Source organism: Mastacembelus armatus, chromosome 5 (assembly GCF_900324485.2).
Source record: "Mastacembelus armatus chromosome 5, fMasArm1.2, whole genome shotgun sequence".
Lineage (NCBI taxonomy): Eukaryota > Metazoa > Chordata > Actinopteri > Synbranchiformes > Mastacembelidae > Mastacembelus > Mastacembelus armatus.
This window is the reverse complement of record NC_046637.1, coordinates 3903112-3923428: the sequence shown is the minus strand read 5'-3', so window position 1 is coordinate 3923428 and position 20317 is coordinate 3903112. Positions and strand designations below refer to the sequence as shown.

At 40.6% G+C, this 20317-nt stretch overlaps 1 protein-coding gene across 1 annotated transcript; it reads left to right on the top strand.

Annotated features, from left to right (window-relative positions):
* The first annotated feature begins 7352 nt into the window (after window positions 1-7352).
* Window positions 7353-19877, top strand: osgn1 (oxidative stress induced growth inhibitor 1). The gene is made up of 8 exons (XM_026305908.2): window positions 7353-7538; window positions 11836-11900; window positions 13443-13579; window positions 13684-13875; window positions 14143-14234; window positions 15309-15508; window positions 15997-16340; window positions 16736-19877. Exons 2-8 carry the CDS (start codon window positions 11843-11845, stop codon window positions 17309-17311), a joined length of 1599 nt encoding a protein of 532 aa, XP_026161693.1. The 5' UTR covers window positions 7353-7538; window positions 11836-11842; the 3' UTR covers window positions 17312-19877.
* Window positions 19878-20317: the final 440 nt, after the last annotated feature.

The following is a 20317-nucleotide window of genomic DNA, read 5'->3' as shown; positions in this document are numbered from 1 at the left end:
AACACAACCCCATCATTCACTGGAGCAAGAGAGTCAACACAGGGAGCCCCAACATAGAAACACTGAACCCCGACATTAAAACGCTTTATTGGCCAATCAAGTATATTCAAGAAGACATTTCTGGATGTATTTCTGCTGTGTTGTTCTGCCAACAACACCACTGTGATAACTAGCTGGTTAGTATAATGGAGTATTTAGCAGCTAAAGAGCCAGACACCCTTAGGGTCAGGTAGAGACCAGATACACGTCTAAAATAGACTGAAGGTTCAGGCGACACAACTTCAAAGAATCACAGTCTTATGCAGTAACTGTTGGATGATAAGCAACTGGGAGCTAAGTTTGACATTACTGACAAAGGGCCAGTAACAAGTCAAGCCAATGGTCAACAGCCAACATCGGACTGTCTGTGAGCATCTGTTGTCCAAGTCTTTGCAGTGTGTCCATGTCTTTCTGGTCAATTCAGCATTAGGGTTGGATCTATGAGACTTCGGTGATTGGCTGTTCAGCTTAGAGGATGAAGCGCAGCTCTAAAGTGTCTGTGGATAGGACAGTGGAGATAGCGAGGGAGGGAAGACATGCAGGTCGTTTGTGACAGCCGGCTCGGGAGTCGAGCCGCCGTCTCCTGCGTTCATGGACGGGCACGCTACTGCTACACCACCAGTGGCCCCCAGTGTCATTGTTTTAATGTTTAATGTTTCAGTGTTTTATCTACTATCTACTAAACATCTCTTTGACCGTGGACATGACGGAGGTCCAGGAAGTAACTGGCCCCAGACAGGAAAGAGTCTGTGACCACCTGTATAATGTGAGCGTGACCAAGATAAAGTGCATAATTGACAGGCAGACTGCAACACAATGTACCTTGTGTACCGTTAGTGTCAGTAACGGGTGTTTAAAGTCTTAGCAGAAGAGGAACCTGTGACAAAAGATGAGACAAAAAGAGGAGGCAGGTATGTTACTGGGTGGGGCTGAAACATATATTTCTCATGTCACCAAGGAATTCCATTGTGTAACAAGCTGTGCGATGTATGGCACTGACATCTGTTTTGACAGCAGATGTAAAGATTTAAATTCTACTGTAATAATGATAATAAAGTTTTGAGTCAGTCCTAACCCAGTACATACATGAATCCAAACCTCTGCAGTGAGTGTCTCAGATCAGTTTAGTTACCAGGGACAACTCAAGTACACAACAAAAACAACCATGGGTAGTGTTTTCTTAATGACTAACTACTCCGAGTGGAACATAGACAAACAGTAAATGAGTAAAAAAAATGCACTTTAGAGGAAGGAAATTTACTGCGAAGATAAGAGGAAAGTGGGGGAGGGAGGTGTTAATGTGCTGATGTGAAGCAGTTTCAGAAGCAAGAAGAAAATGTTGTTGATAATTTAAGTAGAATTTGGGAAATTGGTTTCTCCAGTTCAGTTCTCTGAGTTCATGTGAATGGTCTATATCGGTTTGCTGCTTTTGCACCTTTCACCACTGCTTTCACTTAAACATCATCTGACACATAAGTCGTGTATGTCCAATACTTATGCCAACATTCTTACGTGCGACTGCACATCTTAAACAAACAGACTTTAACTTGCTTTGCATTTAGTAGAAAAGTAAAGCATCTGAATTTGTGCCGGATTAGTCACACACACACATGCAGTGTTGTTTGTTTTAGAGATGACAGTCGTCACTAAGCGAGAGCGGAAGACGACATCCCCCCTTCATTTGGATTCTTTCAGGCACATGATGTGATGATGGCACATGTGCAGACCTGTGGTGATTTGTAACGTTTCAATGCCACATGTCTTCAGTGCTTATTTGATTTTAAACCATAGCAGTCATTTGTAACACTCACAGACATGATTTTACAACTTTGGAAGGTTATCTTGGCTACAACTGCTTCATCTTTATTTGTGACAGAGTCTTCACAATATTCTCTATCCCCTGCACCCAGTGTCTCCTGTGTGTCTCACCTTTGGATGGTTTCTGGGAACATTCAACCGGTAACAGACTCTGGGGTAAACCAAAAACACACTCAGAAGATCATATATCTCGTCTGGTCTGGAAACACCTTGGGGGTCACCCAGGATGAATTGAAAAAGAGGAACATTTGTATTTACTGGCTATCTGGTTCAAATCATATCAAACCACCTGCTCTGTCCATCCAGCAACAAGGCTCAATTATTATTTTCAAACAACCTCACACACTCACACTCACTCCTATGGGCAATTTAGAGTCACCAATCAACCTGACATACATGTTTTTGGACTGTGGGAGGAAACCAGAGTACCTGGAGAAAACCCACACAAGCACAGGGAGAACATGCAAACAAACGCCATTACTCATAAATACATAATCCATTACCTTTTTTGTGCAGATGACACCCAGGTATGATAACTAACCAACCACATGCCTGATCATAAAGAGGGAGCAGACAGAATTTCACTTGCATTAAAAGGGCCAAAAATACTTAAAGAGCAATTAATACAACTACACCTCTGCATGGTTGGCCAACAATGGTGTGAAGTGAGTGTGAATGTTGGCTCAGCGGCTTCAAATAGGCAGAAACACCCTACTGCTACTATAAAATTTATATATGAGTAACTCAAGTTGGTTCACCTACCAAGTCAATTCTCAGCATCTTTGGGAGTTCTGCAGTGTGTTTGACAATGATAGGCACCTTTATTTTAGGAAAATTACATTTTACTTTTATAAACATATCATTCCATGTGCTGATTTCATTTTACTTTAATCATGATATTAGTGTGGTATTAGTATTTTTATCACTGCAGATTTTAATGCTAATTTAATGATCTTATCCTTAATAAAACCCATTCCTTAGCAGGCTGTATAAACAATAGTACAACAATAGGTGACCTAAGATGCAGCTAGATGCTATTCATTAAGAACTATTTCTTAATGAACATTTGTGCATTTTTCCATTCATTGTGTAAAGTGTCTCCAGGTAACAAATACAGTTACAGTCTCTAAAGAGGCATGAAGCTACCAAACCTGGCAACCTTGTGGTGACAAAAACACATCAGGAAGCTGCTGTTGTGTAATGAGAAATAAAATGAGGAGTTGTGAGTGAACAGAAAATCACAGCTGTTCCCTCATCTCATTCCGTGCAAGAATGCAACTGTACTGCAAAGTGGATTATTGTTTCATAATGATGCTAAAGAATTCAGAGTTTTATGAAAATCTCTCTAATCTTCCAGGTAAATGCAAGCTGATCTCCAAATTCCTACAGAGACTCAGAGCTGTTGAAGCCTGCTCTGAGATAAAGACCTTGACCAAAATATTTTCTGTGCACATCAAGGGCTCTTGGGTCGCAGCAAACATGATGTAACCAGGTGAGAATTAAATTACCTCTAAACCACTCCCAGGGCCAGCTCTGAATAACACTGAGGCAGCATTGTTCATTTGTGTCCCTTCTGTCCACTCCCAACCTCAAGAAAGCTGTTTTCACCCTGGTCTGAAGTCTACATGTGGAGCACCTCTTCTTTTTAAAGAATATAAACACCAGTTTGTGTGTGGACAGTGGTGAGTGTAGGTTTGGACCAATGCATCATGAATATATCTAGGCCTGGGGAGCAAAAGTGTTTATTTGAACACTTGCATTTTTTTTTTGTTTTTGGTTTTAGTTACTTTCAATTTAATATATATCTGATATAAATCATTCATTGTTTGTGTTGCTGTGTCCCCTGTCTAACTTGTTTTATAATTCTTTGTTTTATAACTCGCTTCTAGCATGCACACACACATCTTACTAAAAAAAAACTTGCCAGAGAGATTTAAAGGATCATTTCTTTGAAAGCAGCCAAACCTGCAGCCATGATCCACTCTGGTCATAGATATAAAAACACTCTATGCTCAGTGTCTGTCAACTGCAGTAAACGTATTCATTCTGGGCACAGGAAACACACTGCACACATCAGAACCATCATAGCATCTGTTAAAAAAACTCTTCAATGTCTCTTATGCCAAAGAGGTATTACCAAAGGCCTGTGTTTCCTCAGTAAATTCCACCCATCAAAGAAACAAAAATGATTCAACAAAACAAAACCGAACAATCGTTTTACAACATTACAGGCTATTTCTACAGCTACTGCCCAAGGTTTGGTTGCAGACACAGTTCAAGCCTAAAACTCAGGACCGGCAGCTGCATTCAGTGGTAAACAGCATGATGTTGCTACTGAGAGAACGTTTTCCAGATGTTAGCAGATGTTCGGTGTAGATAGTGCACCAAACTAAACCAAATCCTGGTCAATTCACTCATCAGTGTTTGGAGTTCCTCTGAAAAAACCACAAAGGGACTGTGTCTGATAGCAGTGAACATAATGCTGTTTCAGCCTTGACAGCAAAGCATTAACTACATCAGCACCAATCAGTCTCACACTGCACATAGTATTACATAATCTTATTTATGTAATGTTTTAATCCAATTGTCTACTCTCTTGTCCATACATTGGAGTGAACCAGACTGAAGCTCCACCAGAGGGGGGAGGGTTGTTTAAACAGAGTCAGACTCCCACACATGTTCCTGATTCCTGCATTCATTCTCTTCCAGCTGCTTGTGCAGGATTATTATTGGATAACATGGAAAAGTCCGATTTGCTGGAAAACCCTTTTTTGCTTTCTTTCTGAGAATGACCTCACTCTGATGCTGATCAGAACTGTGGGTCATCTGCAGGTGTCAGAGATGCACCTACCAACACCTTCGATCTCAGTGACTGACACACTGTATCATTAAAAAGAGAAAAGCCAGATGCCGTTGATCAGCACAGGTTTTGGTCACAGGCACAATGATACCAAACTTGGCAACCTCGCTGTTACGAGAGCTCCTAAAGAAGCAGCGCAAATTCCCAGAACAGGCTGATGTTCACTATATGTGTACACTGTAAATGTTTTGTTTCTTTCAATCAAGTCTCACAAAAAAGAATCCCTTTTATCTATGAAAATAGTTTTGGTTTCATCTTATGAGGTTTGTAAAATAGAGAAGTGACATTTGAAAAGTTTAACAGCAGATCTCAACAGAAACACTTAGTCACTCTGGACATGTTTTCAAGAAAACGCTTGACTTATTTCTGCCTAAAGAGGATCATAATCCAAGCTGTTTAAATACTTGTGAGACTATAATGAATATAAAACATTGCAACCTTATGTATAGAGAAAAATTCTGGTTCCTCTGGGAACAGTGACACAGAATATAAAAAACTAAATCTAAATGTTATGTTCAATACTTCAAAACAGAGCTGGCAGCTTAAACAGGATTTAGACTTCCAAACTTCTTGTCATGGCTTTTGATGCTGGATAAGGTGTGTATGTGTCCGACCCTCTTCTCCAAGCAGACATTCACACACAGGCGCTATCTCTCTAGCTTTCTAAACTCTGAACTGTAAAGTGGGAAATAATCAAATCAACCATGTTAGTAATTAAATTTCTTCAGTAAGTGGATGTTACCATTTCCAGTGTGTTTGTCACAAAGACTTTGCTTTGAAACTCCATTTAAACTGTGTTGATGCTAAAAGCATTTCAGACACTTTTAAAAAAAGGGATCCTGATATGCTGCCATTAAGTTCACCCTTAATAGTGACAGCTTTGCTGATTTCCACTATCATCATAAACTCTGCTAGAACACCGTCATCCTCAATCACTCATTATCACTTTGTTGCGACACCACATCGCAGCCCTCGACAGGACAAGGGTGCAGGTTTATCTGCAACATCTTCCAGGAGACTGTCTGAAAAAGTGCAGACATTCCTGTTTTAAAATGACATTTGATTTCTAAAACTAATCCCCCCCCCCCCACACACACACAGAAAACACACCCATGTAAAATGTCTTTTATGGCTCATCTCTGCAGCTGCTGTTTTCTTTGCACTGTTCTGTGCCTGATCACCGTGTCACTGCCTTTTTCAAATATCAACTCTGTTTCTGGAAAAGAGACAGAGGAGGAATGCTTTGTGTACTTTTAACCCTTCGTACAGTCTTTTGTCTTGCTCTGATCTCTTCATCCTCTGCCTGTGATCCCTGCTGTTGGAAGCAGATCCCAGTGATGCTGGTATTTGAGCGCTCACATACAAAGGAAAGCTTCCAGGGTGGGATTATAGTGTGACTGACAGAACAGCTTTGGGTTTTTCAAAGGCATCTTTAGACTTGTCCCACGTTGCTTTTACACCATGACAAGTTAAGTGGCTTCTTTGAAACCTCAAGCATTGCCAGTATGTTTTTGAGAAACCTGAGGTGCCTATAGCAGGTTTCTTTGCAATGTAATAAACAAGTCAGGTAAGCTGTCAGCTGAACTGTAAAGTGGGAAATAATCAAATCAACCATGTTAGTAATTAAATTTCTTCAGTAAGTGGATGTTACCATTTCCAGTGTGTTTGTCAAAAAAACTTTCCTTTGAAACTCCATTTAAACTGTGTTGATGCTAAAAGCATTTCAGACACTTTTAAAAAAAGGGATCCTGATATGCTGCCATTAAGTTCACCCTTAATAGTGACAGCTTTGCTGATTTCCACTATCATCAACACAGTCGCCATGTTGGTACAGGGATGCTGCGCCTTGGGCGCCTGTAAATGTATGAAGGCAGGATGTCTATTCACAATTTTAAATCATCACAACTCATTTAATTTACAACAGATTTTCCAGCAGTTTGATTAAAAATCCCAGACATGTAATTATGATACAGGATACTTGGTCAAATTTAAAAACATGGTTTAGATAAAAACACTAATATAACACCAATGTTTCAATAGATGAAATGACAACATGATCTAATTGTTACTTCATTCTGAAAAAGTTATATTATAAATATAAGAATCAAACAAGGTATGAAAAGTTAAAAGATTAAATACATTTTTGTCAGACACCACAGCTATTTTTTGAATGACCTTTTTAATCAAAGCTGTACAGTGAAGTGCAGTTAGCCTAAATGAGGGCTGCAAACTAAGCTGCCATTTGGCTCAAAGTCCCTTCTCCTCAGTGCTACTGTGCTTTTCTGTCCTTACTATTTATCTTTTGGGAACCTATAGGCCTAGAACACGAAACAAATCCACCACAATCACACTTTGCATTCTCTATGGTTTTCTGTCTAACCTTTTATTTTAGACATGCAGAGATTTTCTACTAGCTGACTACAAGAACGGGGCAGAAGACCCGACACAATATGGCGGTGGGCGAGACGCGTGACATAAGCAGAAATTTACCATGAAAGCTCTCAAACTGCACTCAGTGGCTCCCCATCGTGCCGACTCCATCAACCAATCAGAGACGACCTGTGTTTGTGACGACAGCGCAGGTGCAGGAGGGGGGTGGGCGCTGATTGGTCAGCGGGCCGGAGACGGTGTCACTGTATATAAGCTATGACTGCAGCACATGTGCGGTGCAAATCGGACAGAGAGCAGGAAACAAAGCAGCGGAATGACCGAATCATCTTCTCATGTGCTGAGTCAATGAAAAGCAGCAGGAGATAAGAAGTTAAATCCACATTGGCCTCGAAGAGAGGACCCGGAGAGACCCAAAACCAGGACGTTATCTGTGAGTAACATTCATCCATTCTCGAGAACGTTAATTCATGAAACCGGTGCGTGCTTGAAGCGCATGCGCCTTTATATAAATGAGTATGTAGCCCCTTATTATATATGATATATATATATATATGAATATCATGATTAAGGCCGATGGTTGTGCATTAACGGTGCGCAGAAAAAAAAGTCTGCGTCGTCACTTTACACTGACGTGATGGGAGTCATGCTGGTTACCGGAGGAAAGGGGGGGGTTTGCGCAGGCAATCGGTCTGGCTGCATGTCCAGTCCCACCCCGGGACCTCGCCCGACCTTTTCCTGCTGTGTCTGCCTGTAGACACACTGTAGACCACATTTTCTTACAGGACGGAAACACAGAGTAAAAATTCTCCTTAGAAGTAAAATCCAACCTGCATTTAAAAAGAGCAAGAGGCTAAAATATTAGGCCCTGTCACCTCCAAGTTCAAGTCAGTTCCTGTGCAACTGAACCTGCGCTGAAACAAGCTCTTATGTTTAGTTTGGAGTCATTTGATAAATGAGGAATAGGTCTGAGCTAGACTAGACTTAGACTCAGGGTGTCTGCACAGTATCAGGGCATTAGCTAATAATGCAGGTGGCTCAGTGGTGCAGATCCCCAAAACCAGCAGGACAGGTGAATCTGGGGCCCCTCAACAGTTGCCAGTTTGACTTTCAAAAGTCCACATTATGCAAAACTGCACCATAAGAGTAGTTATTTATCATGTACTGCATGGGAATACTATTATAAGTATATGTGACCTTTTTACGCTTTTAACTTGGAGTTATTTTGGCAGCTTGTATAAGAACTGACCACTTAAATACACAGAAATCTTCCACTAACTGATTATGTTTTATATCTGCAGTCTCAATGTGCCGTTGTGTGTGGTATTGGAGAGCGTTGCTTAAAGTCTGAATGGGGTGATAACAGTGCACAGCTTTGTGTAGCGTGTTAACGTGTGAAGAATTTTCTGTATCTGAAACACTTTTTCTGCTCCCTACCCCAGAGAGCACGTAGGCCCCAGAGCCATGGATTCAGACTGATGTATTTATTGTTGGTAACCATTAACCATTTATTCATAAAATGTCTGGAAATTGAGCAAATATCAGTCAGAGCTAAAAGTTTCTGACCGCAAATATTCAGTCAAGGCAAAAAGAAGCCGCATGTGTGAATCAGAAGCCATTTTTTTTTCCAGAGGACATAAATAACTGGTCAGTGAATTGTAATTTAATTTGCTGCCCGTTGACTTTAGCTCTTTCCTGGACGGTGGCTTCCTCCACAGGTTCCAGCAGGTGCATTGCTGTTCACTGGGTAGATAATTGAAATCTCATTAGCTTTCCGGTCGGTGCAGATGGCAGATCGGGGTCGGCCGCAGGATGATGTCAGGACAGCGTCGGTACAGGTGCCTCCTCTGAAGTGTTTCAGTGTCCCAGATTAAAATTAAATGAAAGTGTTGTCCCTGTATTAAAGTAATGGCAACAAACTCGTCTTGGGTTCAGGCTTTTACAGTGATTCAGGTTTGGAGGTTTGTTTGTGTCCACTGTCACAGAGCTGAATTTCACAGCAACGCTGTCTCCGTGACTTTCTGGAAATCTTGTCAACTCATTCGTTGTGCAATCTGACAAATCTGTCAAATAAAAGCTGATCTGGTTGTTAGTTTCAGTACCGATTCCAAAACAAGGTGCGTACCTCTCTGTGAGGAATATTAACAAGTTTTAAGCCAAGCAGAGAAAATCTGGTTGAATATATTTGAAGTTCATAGTAAAAGAGAAGTTTAAAAGGGTGTAGTAAAGGTCACACTGAGGTCAGTTGTGGAGGTGTCAGATCCTTTTTTGCTGTTGATCGAAAACCATCTATTAAATAAGACTTGATTTAAATGATGTTTCTGTTCTGGGGTGGTGAAGTGGTGGTTTGGTTAGTGCACTGAGCCTTTTTATGTGTAAGCTGTGTGATACTGTTAGTGTGAGTAGCTGACCAATGCAAGTCAACTCATTACGTGTCTGAGATTGTTTGCAATTGAAGTCTTGCATCACAGATTGTGAGCATGTTGCGTAATGTGTGCAGTCGTGCGTGTCAGCTGAAGGAGGGAACAGTGCATTGTTGTTACAGCCATGCTTGTTACTAGTTTAAGTATGTGTTAATGGCTTTTAATGGCTGAATTTCTGCTTTGGCTCATTTAATAAAGCTTTGTACTAGCTGTCTTAGCTAAACACAGGGAGGCATGAAAGACAAGTAGAGTCAAAACATGACAGTAAAATATGTTTTAGATTGAGAGTTAAATTCTCACTAGAACTGATGCACATAACAAGTGGTATTGTTCCTGCAGCTTTTACACCTGGACCCTAAACGTGGACTCAGCTACGAATATTTCCCAGCAAACGAGGAGAAACATTTGATACAAAACAAACAGTGGAACTACAGAAAGTCTGTGCTACAGAGCTGATTTCCAACAGGATTCATTCGTTTTCATCCACTTTGTGATTATTTCAAATAAACACAGCTCAGTTCCTCCGTTTTTGAAATAATAAACAGAAAATACCAAGGGCTCCAATGACCGGACGACTGGGCCTGCACTGTAAGTCAGGCGTTAGTCACCTCTTCCTGGTGGAGATATTTTCTGCCAGGAAATCAAGGAAAACTAATTATCCCGTCCAGTCAGTTCCACATGGAAAGTGGGCTAGTAGGGCCAAGCATGTACTGTGTGTGTGTGCGTGCGTGCGTTTGTGTGTGGTAGTGTGTGAACTCTAGAAAATGCTCTGGTTATGAAACGGACTCCGCTCTGGGCTCAGCGCCAGCCTGTGCAATGTCCTTATGTAATCCTCTCTCAAAACTCATTTTTCTCTCTTTCTCTCTTTCTGCCTCATTCCTTTTTCCTGGCTTCTCTTCTTTTGCACTTCTTCTGCACTCCTGACTTTGTTTTATTTTCTGCCTTTTTTCTTCTTCTTTCATTTGTCCACGCCTCTCCGTCCTTCTGTGTAAGCATGACTCTGCAGATTGTTATAAGCAACCAGCACCCGTCGCTATGCACCACGGCCCCGGCTCACCCCGCCCATTCCTCTGCAGCCGTGGATATGAGTTGGTACTATCGGTATAATGTTTCACTATTTACTCTCTGCGGACTGTCAGTGAGGTAAACTCTGCAGCACAGGCAACTTGCTGTATTCAGCTGCTTTTTAATCTGTAGTGATGTTTCCCTGAAGTTTGTGTCCCTGCAGGAAAAATGTGAATGATTAGATCTTTGTGCCCAGAAGACATGCGCTCATATTTTTCCCAGGTGACATGTTGACATGGTTGACATGAGTCCTACACTGCTACCAACCAAAGTGTGTCCCTATAAAGATTTATAGAATAGATTTAAGCTCATTTCTCTGCTGCGACAACAGAAAAGGCCAAACATTTATCAACCTGCTGATGTGTTTTAAATACAGACATATAAATACATGAAATGTAACTTTTGTAAGTTGTTCTGAAATAGGATTTGACTGTCGGACCCCGGCCAACAGGCCTTCGGGCTGATAAGATCATGTTTGTATAAATAACAGGTATCATGTGGTGACGTCCAGCTACTGTATATCACGTTACTGAGTCATTAGTCATATGTGCGGCATCAAGTCTAAGTAAAGTCACTGTCTAAACCCAGAAGAAACTGTATTTTTGAACATGACCTTTTCATGCAAATTATATTCGCAATTAAAACAAGAAACTTTTTAACCTCCTCTTCCTGTGCTGCTCAAACTTCACGTTTTTCAGATTTTCATGCAGAACAAATTGTGAAGTAATGTCAGTGTCACATGTCTTAGTTGGTTTGTTCTCTGTGTATTTCAGCTAAAATGAAGCAAGATTTCCAGAATATCTTCTATATCTGTAGGTTATGAAAGATAAACAGTTACTTCTCTTTTACATATGTGCCAGTGGAAGCTTTATGTGTGTAAAACCACCATATCTGCATTTCTTTGTTTGCTGGAGGTCAATTTGCTGAGGTGAACTGTGAGGGCAGACAGTGAAGTGAGTGCATGTGTGTCAGGTTGGTGGAAATGTACTGACTGATCATTGTGTCTGATGTCATGACTGCACAATGATGAACTCATCCATCCATCCATTTTCCATACCCGCCTATTCCTTAACCAGGGTCACGGGGATCTGCTGGAGCCTACCCCAATGATGAACTAATTAATGACCTAAATAAAAGGCCTTTGTTATGTACGTTTTAGATCATAGTGGTGACAGTATACTTTGAATGCTAATGATGCTGCAGGGAAATAATAGAATAATAATAGCATCTTTCTTTTCTCAGAGAAAACATGGATCTTCAGGATAAAGAAATTTTCCCTGGGGAGATTTTACCAGTGGTGATCATTGGTAAGAAGCAGCTCACACACACTCTTCTTTTGTTTATGTGCTGGGAAAACCACGTAGAAATTTGCATTGATGTTTACTTTGATAAGTTACATATTATGGAACTTAGTATGAAACAAAACACCTAGTGCCTTTTTCCCAACCTTCTTTAAAGCTCTTGAATGCAGCACTTACAGGTGTCCATGAAGTTCACACTCTCGGCTGCATTAATAGGCGACTACAGGGCAAACTGACGTTAACTGCAACAACTCTTGCAGATATGATCAAATTGTACCTAATGTCAAAGCTACTGTATGAGAAAAAGGTTTTGCACAAGCTTCTGTGCAGTGAATGCTTATTAATTGTTCACAGGCTAAATACAGACTTAGAAAGCCGCAGGAGGAAGTGTTACACAAGATTATGTGTGGAAAGTGCATTCATAATGTTTGCTGGACATTGTAAGTGAATGTTTGCAGTGAAAATAACTCAACAGAAGAAAAAAGCATGAATCTGATTTTTGTTTTTACAAATAAAGAAAAAAAAATCAGGTTAATTATAAAAAAGCACAAAAAGAAGTTGGTTCACACACGTTCAACAGCCTGAAGTGTCTGTTTCTTTAGTTCCCACTGTCTCTGAGGCACCTCACAAGATTCCTGTGAAGTACATACATTCACACATACATTTAAAAATCACACTGACAACAAAAATGAGAATAAATGTTTGTGATGCATTAAAATATGTGATTGTGAGCCTAAACTCAGTAAGCTTTAAGAGAAGTACCAGGTGTTAATCATTTATCTTTTTGAACCTTTTTCTTTTTTGTACTTTGGATTTTGACCCAAATTCTTCTTTTTTTTGTCTTCGGTTGAGTCCAACGTTTTTTTTTTTAGCTAGAAATAATTCAAACTGAGATTTATTTTGCTGTCAAAGGTCCTTTATCTTGTGTGATAATCCATTAGTCATCATGACTTTTAACTGCTCTGCATTTGGTTTGGTGTGTCTTGTGTCCTGCTGAGTCACAAACTCATTATTTAACATATAAACTTAATGAGTCATGCAGCAGCCCCAAGTGACTTTGATACAGTAAGTAGTTATTTAGTGACAGTGCAGATATTTTTCACTCCAGCTGTTTGTGTTTTCTACCTTGAGTTGTTGTTCCTGTTGAAGGGATCTGTTCCCTTTTCCTCCATTATGTAGCAGCAGGTTGCACAAGGTTTAGATGGTGGAGATGTGGAGATGTGCTGCACCAACACATTTTCTGTCTGCAAAGGTTTTACTGTTTCGGAATGAAGTTAAAAAACTCCAAACCATTACAAATCCAGATTACAGCAAAACATAAAACACCGTATATGGATAGTTAGGGGCATTATTGCTAAATTAGAATGTGTTAATGAATTACATTAACAATAACATTAACAGGTGTGATAGGTAAGTTCCACATGGACAAAGCTAGATTAGTATGACTTTAGGTATTTTCCAATCACAAACATTTTTGGTAGAACTGAGTCTGTATGTGGCTTCTTTATGATTTATGAATTCTTTTCTGTGGCTGTCTCTGTTTCCTAGGTAATGGCCCATCAGGGATCTGCCTGTCATACCTGTTGTCAGGTTATACCCCCTACCTGTCGCCGGAGGCATCGCACCCCAACCCCCTGTTGCACAGCAAGCTGGGAAAGCAGCCTCACCTGTCGCTGCTGGAGCAGGTAACACACACAGCCTACAGTAGATTGTTTTAAGTTGGTGAATGAAATTAAAGGTTAATGATTAGTGGAAGGTCTCTCATGTAACTGTCCTAATCTCTCTCCAGGACCTGGAGTACCTGTGCGAGGGGTTGGAGGGGCGGTCGTCCAATCCTGTGGCCGTGCTCTTTGATTCCCTGCTGCTGCCCGACAGTGACTTCGGGCTGGACTACAGCTCCCCATTGGAATGGAGATACGAGCCGGAGCGAGCCGTCCCTCACCTGGTGCTGGGGAAGGGTCCACTTGGAGGAGCCTGGCATGTATGTGGCTGGAAATAGCTCAGTGATTACCTACAGATTATTGATTATTAAGGCTGTTCCAGATTAATGGTATTCACTGAGTTTAAACAGGAGAAATACGGTGATACTATGATGTAAAGACAAATCGACTCATCTAACATTATGGAGTGTGCAACTAACAATTGTTTCAGCTGCTTATTTGCACACACGTGATACGTGAAGGTGACTGCAGCCGTGCATGTGACTGAACACAGCATCTTATTCAACCTTTGTGTGTGCTGCTTCCAGGCTATGGAGGGCTCCATGCTAACTCTGAGCCTGGCCAACTGGATGGAGCTTCCTGGGCTCAAACTGAAGGACTGGCTAAGAGACAAACGCAGGTCAGTGCATGATAAAAAAATATCAAATTCTTTTAGTACTTGTGACTCACAGATTTGTCTGTTAGTTAATAATCTGTAAAGAAAGAGGCAGCTAGTTTAAGTTTTGTTTTGTCTCCACATTTAGTTTTGTTTGCACTTTAAGCTTGTTCATAAAGACACTCACATTAAAGGAAACTCTGAAGCCTTCGTGGAGAACTCATATTCATAGATATGTCTATGGCAAATTGCACATTATGTCTGAAAATCCCAATTTATGAGAAGAATATAGTTGAATAAAAATGAAATCAATACATTTCAGATCACATGATCTAATCTAACACTTTAGATCAGTGTCCAGTAGTGTCTTCCCATGTTTTTACACAGCATTAGACAATATTAGTCTTATTTGCCACGTTAGATTAACTTTTAATTTGTAGATCATTTCCTCATGTTTGTCTTTCAAATCACTATAAAGAGAATCAAGTTCACTCCATAAATTCTGCCTGAAGAAAAGAATTTCCAACTTTGCAAACAGACATTTTTTTTAAACTACAGTGATGAAATGATCAGTTCCCAGTTGACATGTAGTCACTCACAGCTACAGTTACTCAAGAGCTCTGAACGTCCAAAATGGCCTCTATGGAGGAAGGTTATGTTTCCTGTGTGGCCTCAGTATTCTGTCAGTGTCACCTAAAATTTGATGCTGGGCTCATTTTATGTTTTAGAGCCACAGATAAAGTGTTGATTGATGTATTGATTGATAAATTATCATGAGTTAATCTCATTACACTCATAGAATCACTAGACCTAATCCTGAAGCATCACATGAGGAAATATGAGCCACAGAACAAAGACTGTCCCTGTGTTCTCCCTCAGCAGTTTGATTTTTCACACCTCCCACTTGATCTACATGCAATTACAACTTCGTGTAAATTAAGCCATGACAAGGGATCCAGTGGACTGTCTCTGCAGCCACTGGACTCTTTGACTTGCTGCTTTACCACTTAGTGTTTATGTAAAATAATATCTATATAGATAGATAGATAGATATAGCATATGTGCATATAATGTATTTTTATGTTCATTCTATTTCAGAAATGTACGAAATGACCGTGCCACACCAGCAGAAATAGCCTCCTACTACCAGCACTACGTTTCCCAGATGTCCATGGAGAAAAACTTTGCCTGTGGTGCCACTGTCACCTCAGTAACCAGGGAGCCTGGCAACCAGAATGGGTTGCCGCCCTGTTGGAGAGTGATGGGACTACAGTGCAGAGAGGTGGAAGAGCTGGGAGGTACAGTGCATGATGACACACAATGGAGTTAATCAGTTTGTTTGCACTGAATCAAATGACAGAAAATTATCACCTTGTTCTGCAGCTCCCATTGGCCTTATGGAGCTTTATAGTGACTTCAGTCTTATTGTTCAGGTGTGTGGTTGTAGGATTACTGTTCTGGTTTGCTCTCAGGTTTTAGAGCTTCATGTTTGTCCAAAGCACACATCTCCTTTCAGGGAAAAAGCTCTAAAATCTACTGTCTGTTACCTGCTGAGCAGTAAACAGCAGCCAGGCACAGTTAGAGACCGTGTGGTGAACGTGGTGGAACATTCAGCAGCTAGAGAGCCAGGGATTTCTTTGAAGGGAAACCCAGTTAGAGCTAAAAGTGGGGGAATGTTTGGTTTATATTAGTTGGACACAGACACGACTGTATGGTCATATATTTCCATAACTGCCCGAGATGCAAATAAACAACTGTTTGCTAACATGCTTGCTTCTCTGGCTAGATGGTTCCTCTGTTATGCAAGAGGTGCCTTTCTCCCTCTTGGCCCACAATGTGGTGCTGGCGACAGGGACCCACGACATCCCGGCCAGGCTCGGCATAGAGGGAGAGTCCCTGCCCTTCGTCTGCCATTCTTTCTGGGAGCTGGAGGCCACCATCTCTTGTGGCGAGCTCAACCAGTCTTCAGACCCAGTGCTGGTGGTGGGAGCTGGGCTAACGGCGGCTGACGCAGTACTGGCCGCCCACCATCTCAACACTCCTGTCTATCACGCATTCAGACGCTCGGTCACAGACCCCGACCTCATCTTCAACCAGCTGCCCAAAGTGCTGTACCCAGAGTACCACAAGGTGAGGAGAGCTTCAATAGCTTCGCTAAACTATTTATATTTACTGACAAAAATAAGATATTTCATGTGTTTATTAAGTCTCTATGTGGCCCTGTGATGGACTGGTGACCTGTCCAGGGTGTACCCCTGCCTTTCACCCGAGAGAGAGCTGGGATAGGTTCCAGCAGATCCCTGGGACCCTGGCTTTCAGGAACAAGCGGGTACAGAAGATGGATGGATGGATGTGTTTATTAATTCATGAAAGAATTCAATATATTTTTTGTAACCCAGTCTGTCTACAGAAACTACCATACACTTTTTCACCTTATAATCTTTCCTGCACTACAGCAACAAAAGGAACTTTTTACAGCAGTTAAATCACATCTAACCTACTTTTTCATGTCCTTTGGTCTTCAGGTTCATCAGATGATGACCCAACAGCAGCATCATCAACCGAGCCATCCAACACAGGACCACACCCAGAACCCCCATCACCACTCCAACCTTTCCTCTCCTTCCCACTTTTCTTCATCTTCCCCCTCTTCCTACCCAGGTTACCTGAGCTTCCCTCACCACAGGGTCGTAGCGTTTAGACCCGATCAGAAGTGTATTCTGGAGTCAGACTCTGGTCAGCGCACAGTGGTCCAGGTCTCCAAGGCACTGGTTCTGATTGGTGCCCACCCCAACCTCTCCTTTCTGCACGACAATGGGCGTCTGCTCGGCATTGACCCCAGGGAGCCAATCTCATGCCGGAGGAACCCGATTGAGGTGGACCCGTTCACAAATAAGGTGGTTGCAGCTGATTGGCCAGGCATGTACGCCATGGGGCCCTTAGTTGGTGAGAACTTTGTGAGGTTCCTGAAGGGGGGAGCACTGGCGATCGCTAGCGACCTCGCCAAGAGACAGAGGGAGGGAGGAGAATGGGGGGACAGATGGGTGGACAGACAGGTGCCCGCACAGACAGAAGCAGAGGTTTGTGTCGTGGACTCATAGCTGGTTTCTGGGACACTGGACCAAAGCAAACTGATCTGAAACTGGAATCACTGCAAACAAAAGCCACAGGTGATGTTTCCCAGAAATCAGAGCAGGGAACTCAAACATGCTGCTGAGTGATTTCAGTGTGTGTGGGTAGGTGCTATAACTGGACCTGTACTTGTACTGGTTAGGATAGGTCTGATAACTCATTAGATCCATGTAGACCAGACCTCAGGCATTCTGAGAGATAAAAGCAAAGAAAAATGGCAGAAGGGCATGGACTGATCGACTAAGGAGGAGACCACCTAGAAGCTGTCCATGACTTTGTGTGTTGAGATGTTTTACTGAAATTTACAAGCCGATATCTGCAGTATGTGATCATTTAAAAAATCTGGCATCAACATAATTATTTTTTACATGAACACATAAAATTTTGAGCTTTTATTTGATAGCAACAGTAGATGCAGACAGGTAGGCAGGGTGAGAGTAGGGAGAGACCTGCCTGCAGCTGGTGTGCACCCATACATGGGCATTATTTTAACCGAGCAGGAAATTTAAACTCTGCTTTGTTGGTGCCGCTGGGGGACAAATTACACAAATGTCAACTAACACTAGTTTGTTGATTTGAGGAGTTAAAATCAGCCAATAATAATAGTTTCGATACATGAAACAACAGAGGTGGAGATCTGGAGAGGCAGCAGTTTCCAAGACGGGGAGAGAGAAAGTAGAAAAATCGAATTAAGAGAAGGACAAGGATGTGAATAAATCCTGAAAAACAGTGAAGCAGACTTGTCAGTGGCATGGCTGGTTAGGCTTCCTTTCTCCCACTGAGCCATGATCACTACAGTAACTACCAGGTTAAAGTTTAAACAGCTGTCCATGACCAGAACACCTCAACCTCTTTCTTTTTTTTAAAAAAGTAATGTGCTATAATGACCATGTTTTACATAGACCTTTATTTGTCTGTGATCTGTTATATTCTGCAACACTATGCTGTCACAGATGTTTGTAATTCCACAAAACACCGTTTCCCATGAATGTTTGTGACTTATGGTTTTGTTATTGTGTATTTTTGTGCTGCATTTTTAAATTTTGCTATGATTTATCATGATACAAACTACCTACCTGATATTATTGTTCATGTTTTAATGAACATTTTATACTTTATAGAACATTAGAGAAAAATCTATTTTCTAATTCATCTCACTGAGCAAGTTACAGCATCAGTACATCAGCAATATAACACTGAATGAATGACAGATTACTAGCACTGCTAACTTTTTTTAAAATTTTTTTTATTTAATGCAGTTTATTTCCACATGAATAAACCACTTCTGTAACTTGTAGTAATAACACACATTTTCATACGCAGCCCAATCACATAGTTGATTTCAGCTGTACATGACTAATTTTCATGGTAGTTTAGAATCTTTTAATTCATTTTTAAGTGTTTTAACCACAAATAAATTTTTATTCTTGACAAAGAGAGATCCTAACATTTGATATGGTCGCCTCAGTAAGAGCCAGAGAACATCAAATGAAAAAATAAATAAATAAAGCAGGTGGACAATTATTTCTGTTGAATATTAGTACTAACACACCACACTGTTACATTTTGAGGTGGTTTGCAGAATGAGACAAAATACACTGGCACCATATCTACTGTAAATTTCCTCAAGCAGCTGGACACTGTAGTTTTTAGCAAATGTTACTCAAGAAGGAAACTGGGTATTTGTTGGGGACTATTTTCAGCAGTGGATTAATGCACATTTGGTGCTGTAGTGAGTATTTCCAGCAGCAGGGTGATATGTGGGATTCAGTCAAAACAAACTGCAGTGTGCATGGTACTGAAGGAACATGTCACCCAATACAACAGTGCAACGCTAAGTTAACATTGAATCCAGTCACTTTGCATTCAGCTGTGTTCAAGTTAGCAGCTACTTTAGTGCATTTGCTTATGATCTTCCATAATATACTTGAAACACACTATAAAAATAACTTTTAAACTTAATCTTACTGAATAGAAATCAGATACAGTACTACATTCTATACTGTGCTTTTAATTATACCCCAAACTAAGGCTGCAAATGTGACTTACCTGAACACAGCCTTACTTGAATACAAAAGCAAAAACTGTTTATTTATTAATAAAATTGAGGAAATAACCACATTTACAGAAGCTGCAATAACATGGTTTTGTATTTTGTGTAAAAAATAAGTTTTTCTTATCAATTGTAGCCTGTTGAATTTTTGTTAACTCATTAATTTAGTTCAACTACACGCCAAGTTATCTTTTTTTATCGGTTCTAAAGATGAACACGATTTTAAAATGAACATCCTTAAAACTTGTCTCATGTTTTATGGAGGGATTAATATGTTTTTAATCTTATTTACTTAAGTAAGATGAAGGAAAACTAGTGATCTATACAGCAGCCAGCAGTGCCTCAACACACAGCAAAAATCATACTTTGTTTTATTTCACAGTAGGATGTCTGTCATTCAGTAAACAGTAAAACTTTGTTTTTATAAATGTGTTGTTTTCATTTGTATGTGAGTTTCTATTAAAACATTCTTTTTCAGCAAACATATTTTGTTGTGTATCTGCTTTTGGACTTCCTGTACATGATTAAGATATTATCATTGTAGGTTACTCTGTCTATGCCACTCGTCTATTTCAGTTTTTCATTTTAATAAATTTACAAACATTTCTAAAATTCTGTTGTCACTTTGTCATTATGAGAAAAAGTTATTTTTAAAAAATGTATCAGGCTGCAAAACTGAACAAATGGAAGGGGTCTGAATAGTTTCTGAATACACTGTACATACACTGATCATCCATAACACTATGAGCATCTGCCTGACACTGTGTAAACAGGAGTCAATGCAGTAGTAGATTGGCACTAGTGTCACGCTGCAGCTCACTGTGCATCTTCTGTGAATCTGTTTGTTTCCATAGTTCTACTGTCAGGATGAGAAACACATTTTTCCACCCTTCAGTAAAAAAACATATCAAAAGGAGTGAAA

Excerpts from the sequence above, each read along its gene's own strand:
- osgn1 (XM_026305908.2), top strand. The coding sequence starts at position 11,843 with ATGGATCTTCAGGATAAAGAAATTTTCCCTGGGGAGATTTTACCAGTG. Across the intron at positions 11,901-13,442 it reads TTTACCAGTGGTGATCATTG|GTAATGGCCCATCAGGGATC; the intron begins GTAAGAAGCAGC and ends TCTGTTTCCTAG. Across the intron at positions 15,509-15,996 it reads AGAGGTGGAAGAGCTGGGAG|ATGGTTCCTCTGTTATGCAA; the intron begins GTACAGTGCATG and ends TTCTCTGGCTAG.